Raw genomic sequence first — 8,170 nt, 5'->3', positions numbered from 1 at the left:
ACCTAACGGTTTTAGTTATATTTGGTATGATCTGCGAAAGACCAAAAAATGTTACCCAAACGACAATATGGAGGTGGCTTAGTAATGGTTTGGGGTACTTTTGAGTAAAAAAGAACCACTCAAGAATCAAATAGGATATTTGGTATGATCTGAGAAAGACCAAAAAGTGTTACCCAAACGACAATATGGAGGTGGCTTAGTANCTCGGCGACGGGGAACTCGAAGTGAATGAACTCGGCGAAATAGAAGTCCCAGAAGAAATTCGCTCTGGTGGTAACCTCATCGATGAAATCTTCGGACCATGCCTCAGAAGTGGGAACTACGAAGCAATGAAGAATCGCGCTATTCTTGCACCATTGAACGACGATAAGGACAAGATCAACGAGCAGATTATCGCTATGCTTCCAGGCGAAGAGAAGACATACACAAGTTTCGACTCGGTAAAGGATCAACATGAAGGGGGAATTCAATTCGCGCCTGAATTCCTGAACTCGATCAACATCGCCGACTTGCCTCCACACAATCTGAAGCTCAAGAAGAACGCCATCATCATGCTTCTCCGAAACTTGGACGTCTCTGAAGGAATGTGCAACGGAACACGATTGATTGTCACCGAACTTTGCAACAACATCATCAAGGCTAAGATCATCACCGGTGAACACGCAGGCCGACAAGTACACCTTCCAAGGATCACGCTCGACTCCAGCAAATCACAGCTTGGCGCAACTATGCAACGGCACCAATTCCCAGTTACTCCAGCATTCGCCATTACGATACACAAGTCACAAGGCCAAACATTCGAATTCGTCGGCGTGCTTCTCCTCACGACGGTCTTCGTGCACGGAATGCTCTACGTCGCGTTTTCAAGAGTCAAGCGTCAAAGTGCGTTGAAGGTCCTGCTGCCTCCTGAGAATCCAACCCACACCCGAAACGTCGTATGGAAGGAAGTCCTGAACAAGAGAAACTCACCAGCCGCACCTGCCTCTCCGACAAGAAACTACCTGGACAACATGGAAGACTTCGCAATCGATGATTAATGTTTATTATGTTTATGCTGTTATAGGTTTATAATATGTTTCTTATGTATGTATATATGTTTGGTTTTTCTAAATAAATTTGTCAAAAATATTGAACTTCAACACACTTCAATCTTTACACTGCTCACTTTGTACCATTTCTTTAATTGTATAATTTTTTGTTGTCAATTACATTTTATTTCCTATGACTTTTCAAACTTTACCTTTGTATAGAATAGTTCCCTTTCCACAAACTCTAACTTTGTTTAGATAGTTTACAATGGTGCACTTTAACCGGTTATCTTTTCACCAATGATTTCACAAATTTTCTTATGGCATGTATTGTTTTGATAAATCACAATTGAAAATTTAAATCTTCGAGTTAGCTTCGATACCTGTTTTCTCCGAGCGGAGCTCGGTCACCCGCTGGTGGTTTTTAACGTTTTATTTCTGTTTATGGTGATGAAGTTTTAGTATATGTTCGTATGTTTTAAATCAGTTTCAATTCTTCAAAAATAAAATAGATAGAAAATTTTGATCGCATTATTGCTGTCATGGATTACCTATTTATTAAAAGTTTCAGTTTTTTAGAGAAACTTTCACAAATCTCAACACGTTTCAAGTCATAAGTTTTACAAATTGCTTCAATTGATGTTTGTCCTCTTATCATCCAATGGACGGGATTTTTATTCTATTTCAGCAAATATACTCTTCTCATAAATTTCTATTCCTTCTTCAGTTTTTATATTTATAATGAAATCAAGTTAAAAAGATGGATTATGAAAAAGTAAATTATAAAAAGAACATAAAAATAAGTTAAGTTAATATAAAACATTAAAACTACTGGGAAAATAAAAAAGCTCCCTCTGGATAACAATCAACTTCAAGAAGTTCTAAAATTATTGTTTGCATTTTCATTTGACTTTGTTTTGCTGATTTTTTGTTAATGATTAGGTTGGGCTGATTTTTTTAAAAGTCTTACCACTCTCTATTTATAATAATGCTGTTGAAGTTGATCTAATCGAAAAAGTGGACGGATATAAGAAACCTAAGACAACATCGATTTAATAAAAATGCCCCTAGATCATCACCTTCATGGTCCATTTTCCCAATGCATGAAAAAAAAATGGAGGACCAGAAAATGAATCGTGTAAAAGGTCCTCTAACAGTGAGGAAGGAAGTTTTATTTCTATCTTTATGAAGTCTTAATAAATGCTAATATGTTCTGAATCAGTTTTATTTCTTTAATTATAATTAATATGTTCAAAGTCATGTATTTAAAACAATTACGAAATTATGTTATGGCTGTAGGAATCAAATTATATTTCGTTATGAAATATAATCTAGCTAGTGTAAGGTGTACTAAAAGTATTGCACTAAAAGTACTACAAGAGTAAGGTTAGAATGTTACTACACATTTGCAAAAATAGTTGGTTACATAACTGAAAATTGGAAAAAATTAATGAGGTTGATGACGTTTAGTTAAAGCCTTTAACTAATGGACGAAATGTTAGTTAAGTTTTCATTAAAAAAATAACAGCTAAGCATTTTATTGTAAATAAAAATTTTTTTTAAAGTTTTTCCATTTTATAACGTTTTTTTTTTCATAGTCTTCTTTTAGGGCAAGAGTAGCTGCAGTAATATTTTATTTAGGTTGGACTAGAGTTGCACATTGGGCTTTTGGCGACTGGTCAAGGAAACCCCCCTGAAGATGATCATGGATGACGGCTTGGCTGAAGACATGACAACACAATTTTGATCCTCTGTGGAGGAGATGGCTCTCCATCTTTGGTACCCCACTGATCTGTGCCTGAAGTCGCGCAATTTACGAAGACCGATACCGCACACTCTCTGTCCCTACGTAAGTTGATCAAAGTGGTCTCCCAAACGAACTTTGAAGAAAGACAGTGATGATTGACTCCGGTGTTTTATTGGGAACTGTATATTTACGATCAAGACATTACGAGACTTTAGGGCTCGATAACGAATACATGAATACATGATACATGAATTTATAACATATTTTCGTTTTTGGTAGATAAATTTTATCAACTTAAATAAAAACAATTTTGTTTATTGAAAAACAGTTTTATCAAATAGAATTGCATGTATTATTTCTGCTTAAAAGGGATTGACATCTTATCTTTCGAATATAATATAATATATCTTCTTGTTGTACGTTTAAAAATTCATAATATTTTTAGATGATAATACATTGCTATCATCTAAACATTTTACATCCGATAAACAAAACTAATTATTGAAAAGAAATAGCCTTGCTGATTCATATTTTATAGCAAACTCTTTTTCAAAGAGTCTTTCTTTTTACGGTTTGAAAAAGTTAATGATATTTAAATGATATTCATGTAATATTCCCCTCATTTGAAAGGAAGCTTCTATCGATTCAAATACAGCTTTCATTTTTATCTTAACTCTCAAAAGTAGTCTTAAAGGAAAAAAAGTAGAATTGAATCTATTATTTGAGTTTTCAAGAAAAAAATCTGTTATCCCGAATGCTTTCAAGTCAGTCAATATGGATTGAAATTGAGCTTCCAAACGCGTAAAGAATGCGATAAAATATATTAAAATTCCTTTCTTAGTTTATTGGAAAGATATGTTAAAAATGAAAGAAAATAAACTAAGAATTGAATTTAAATAAGTCTTTGAATGATGTTTGGAGAGTAATTATAGAGCAAAAGAGTAAATATTTAACTCTTAGAAAAATGTAAAAATTCGCGAAAAATAATACAGTGAATTCGCGATAACTCGAATCTGATAGGACTGACGAAAAACTTCGACATATCGGAAGTTCGACTCACCGTTAGTTTCGGTTTTGGACTTTCAAAATATTGTCGGATTATTTAATTAATAATGCTTATTTATTAATTACAAATCTTCTAAATGCTTACAATATTTAAGATCATTTTTCTGACAAGCCATTTACGATAAGACTGTTTGAAGCACTTTATGATACCCTGGTCCATCGGCTGCAACTTTGCTGTTGTGTTTGGCGGGAGAAACTGCAAGTTTACTGCTTTCAAATTAGGTAGATCACTATGCGCTGTGCATTTATCCATAAAGAGTATCACTTTTCTTTTTTTAGCGAAGAATTTCCGATCCAATTTTCTTACATAGTCTTCAAATAAAACTGATGTCACTTTTGTTAGACTTGTAATCCAAAGGATACGTTTTTACATTCTTGAAACATCAGGGACTTCGGTATTTTCCGATAGCAACTAAGGGCAATTTCTCTGTCCCACACGCATTTCTTCCAACTAGGACAGTCAAATGTTCCTTGCTCATTTTACCCCCTGAGCAGTTTTCATCCTTAAACATCATAGTCTTATTTGGAAGACATTTAAAAAATAAACCGATTTCATCAATATTGAAAACATCACTTTAACTGCATCCTTGAAGTAAATTTGGAAACGTTTCATTTAACCACTGTTCACATACTTTCAGAGGGACAGCTTTAGCTTCTCCGTGAAGAATGCGAAAAACATTGTGTGTGTTGCAAAGGAAGGGACAAGATATCAGCTCCTAGGTTTTTTTTCTTGCTTCAAAAGATCAACAAAAAAAATCGAGTTAAAGGGAGTAAAATTCGAGTAATCGAGAATAATTAACATGAAATTGAAGATAAAAGGGTCGGGACCTCATAAAAAAATCGAGTTATAATAATATTCGAGTTATCGTACTTCGAGTTATAGCGAATTGACTGTATTATTTTCTTACACCTTAACCCTTCTTTGCATGATGATAGAAATTTCTATCATAACATTTAGTTAACAAGAAATTGTACTCGAAACAGGTTTACTGTAAATTGGTTGTTCCTGGCAACGTTGCGTAATAACGAACGCTGCTGTCAAAAAAAAAAATCAAATTCTTATAGCTTGTTTGAAATTGTCATTCCGCTGTTTGTTGGGTTGGAAGAAACGTACGATTTCTTGAATACTTTTTTACAACTAATCTGATATTTTTTTGCTAATAAAAGCGATAATAAGTGAAAAAATGGTTTGATTTTAGTATTTCTGCTATTTTCCTTTCAATTTATATCGAATACTTCGAATAATCTTCCCAAAACCATGTGACAACGTTGTTGTCAAAAAAAAAAAAAAATCAAATTCTTATAGCTTGTTTGAAATTGTCATTCCGCTGTTTGTTGTGGTTGGAAGAAACGTACGATTTCTTGAATACTTTTTTATAACTAATCTGATATTTTTTTTGCTAATAAAAGCGATAAAAAGTGAAAAAAAGGTTTAATTTTAGTATTTCTGTTATTTTCTTTTCAATTTATATCCAATACTTCGAATAATCTTCCCAAAACCATGTGACAGAAACTCACATCGCTGTACAATTGTTTCACTTTTATTGTGCGGCGAAAATATTTTTCACAATACGTTTATTTTATGTTATTTTTGTATAGAAATTTAGAAGAGAGGGACATAGATTACTTGGATCAGTAAGAAGACGGTTGGTTATCAGAATATGACCTTGATGATCAAAATTCTGACAAGTACCGCGATGCAAACGAAATTATAAGAGTGTTGGAAAAGGAGAATAACAATTGTTTTTTTTTTTAATTATCACCAGTAATAAAAGTGATATAAAGATATATCGTATTTCTTATTTATTTTATACTGAGTTTATGGAGACACTAGATGTTCAAAATGAGAAAAATCCTTCAAATATCCATTATTTAGTTTTTGAGACGTCAAAAAAAGTATAATTTACTTAATAGGTATCAAACCATGTGTTCTCCCCGAGTGATAAGGTTATGAATTTGCAAACGTCCATACATCAATATGTAGTTTTAGTAGACAATGTTGCTTTTACTCGTAATGCACTTTTCAGCATTCTCACAGCTTCAAAAAGTTTCTTGTGCACCAGTGTTTGTTTCATTGTCATTAAAATGTTTTAGATACTCTTCAATGTATCTTGTTCCATTCTAAATGCATTTGATCAACTCGATATCTTAATTCAGTTTTTTAATAAGTGAAACCACAATCGAAGCGTGTTTATTGAATAAATTTCAGGTGACAAAATAAAAATGTAATGTATTAGTTACGTTATATTTTTATGCAGTTACCATAATCACTTATATTTACTTAAATGCCTATAAGCAATGTATGTGGGTAAAAATGTAATTAAAAAAATTAAAGTTTGTTTGCACTGAACTTTTTAATTACCAACAATTAAAAACCATACTTTTTACTGTAACTTCGAAACTAATTATTATTTTTTTCTAAAACTTTTTGCACATACTTCCATATATGTTACCAGTACTCTGTAAATTAACATGTAAATTTGAATGATGATGGATATTTCGCTCAAAGTGATTTTTTAATTATTTTATATATTCTATTTATACTAGGATATTTTTAAACATTTTTCCTTTAATCTAAAGCAGGACTTATATCACCCTGATTTATTTCGCAAAAAAAGAAAAAAATCATGCAAAAAAAAAAAAAAATTGATAAGGCAATTCTATAACAAAACTTCTCTCTGTTAGTAATCTCAGTAAATAAATTGAATTAAAATCAGAGAATTAGAAATAAGTGTTTAAAGTGTTTACTGTTAGAAACAATTGTTTCACAATATTTAATAAAAGTCAAAATAAATGCTAGAGAAATGCAATTGCCTTGCACTACAAATTCTTGAAAGTGTTGCTCTTGAATGCTCAATAAAATTACTTAATAGTATAGTTCAGTATATTTCATAATATGTTGATAAATATTTAGTGAAATTAAAGATAATTGAAAAAAGATTTTTTTGGAAATCATGGATTCTAAAATTATAAATCTATAAAATACTTTAAAAAAATATGAAATATTATTTTAAAATTAGAAGAAATTTGAGTTTAAAATCTACAAAATTTTAATGTGACGCTAACAGTTCTACAACAAATTGTAATGCATGAATATTAAAATAATTTTTTCTAGATCAATATCTTTATTTGCGTTTTGAACGCAACTTTTTAAAAAAGTTCATATTTGAAAAAAGTTCGCTTTAAAAAAGTTCATATTCATACAATGAAATAGAACTAAATATATAGTTCAATATTGATTTTTTGAAAGTAACCCAAATGAAAAAAACAGCACAAAACCTTTACATAAATTCTAATTTTAAAGGTTTTGTTAAGGAAATATAAGGATAATGAAAAGAAAAGTAAGCATAAAGCTTATGATAAGAAAAGATAAGGGTTTAAAAAAGGGTTACAAAAAGATTATTGTCTGTAAGTTTCTCCTTGATTTAGTGGTTTAAGGAATTTTGGAATAAGTCAAATTTGGTGCTGTCATACAGCAGTAAGGGAAGTTTCTTCTAAGGTTTTGTAAGTGTTTTAGTCAGCAAAATCCAGTTGTTATAGACTTAAAAAAAAACAAATTCGTACAAGCTCTCTGGATTACAAGATTTGAGTTACAAGATTTTAAAAACTGAACAAAAACTTCCACTTTATTTCAAAAAATGTTAAGGTATTTCAACAGAAATGTAAAGGAGACAAGCAGATTTCATAAATGAAATCTGAAGGAAATATGTAGATTTTATGAAAGAAATTTTAAATTATTTCATAAATAATAATTTAAGAATTATTCTAACAAATTAATATAATTTTAAGTTTTATGTGATCATATTAAACCTTCGCTAAATTGCTAGGTTAAAATTAAAGTATTAATTTTCTTACAGAGAATTTTCTGGCCTCATAAAGGTTTTGATAAGTAAGAAACACTAGCGAAGTTGCGTTCAATTTAGTTCGTAAAATCCAGGAAACTATCATAAATTATTAAGTTAGGCTAAGATTAAGGTTGAACTCTTAAAACTGTTACAGCTATTTAGAATGTTTGGCTGTAATAGTTTCAAGCAAAATTTCTCATTTCAAGCTGTGTTAGGAAACGTGACCGAAATAGGAAATTCAAAACGTATCTCAAATATAAGCACGCTGTAATGACCACGCATGTAATCTACAATTTAAATATTTGGCAAGTGTTTTCATTTTAGTATTTTTTATGACAACTATTTAAGGACTTCTTGATTAAAACATTCTTATTACACTATCTTTTTATTAAGTAAAAAATGCTCTATAATTAGTATCCCAAAGTATTAGAAAATGGAAAGCAAATTATGACATTTTTATGTCATAGGTTTTATTAAGATTAAAT

At 30.8% G+C, this 8,170-nt stretch overlaps 1 protein-coding gene across 1 annotated transcript; it reads left to right on the top strand.

The window, feature by feature from the left end:
• Nucleotides 1-329: 329 nt before the first annotated feature.
• On the top strand, nt 330-1,037 carry LOC122271114 (ATP-dependent DNA helicase PIF1-like). The gene has a single exon (XM_043051235.1). It carries the CDS (start codon nt 330-332, stop codon nt 1,035-1,037), a length of 708 nt encoding a protein of 235 aa, XP_042907169.1.
• Nucleotides 1,038-8,170: the final 7,133 nt, after the last annotated feature.

This window comes from Parasteatoda tepidariorum, chromosome 9, assembly GCF_043381705.1.
Source record: "Parasteatoda tepidariorum isolate YZ-2023 chromosome 9, CAS_Ptep_4.0, whole genome shotgun sequence".
Taxonomy (NCBI): domain Eukaryota; kingdom Metazoa; phylum Arthropoda; class Arachnida; order Araneae; family Theridiidae; genus Parasteatoda; species Parasteatoda tepidariorum.
The sequence above is the reverse complement of the archived record's forward strand: the minus strand, read 5'-3'. Positions and strand labels throughout refer to the sequence as shown.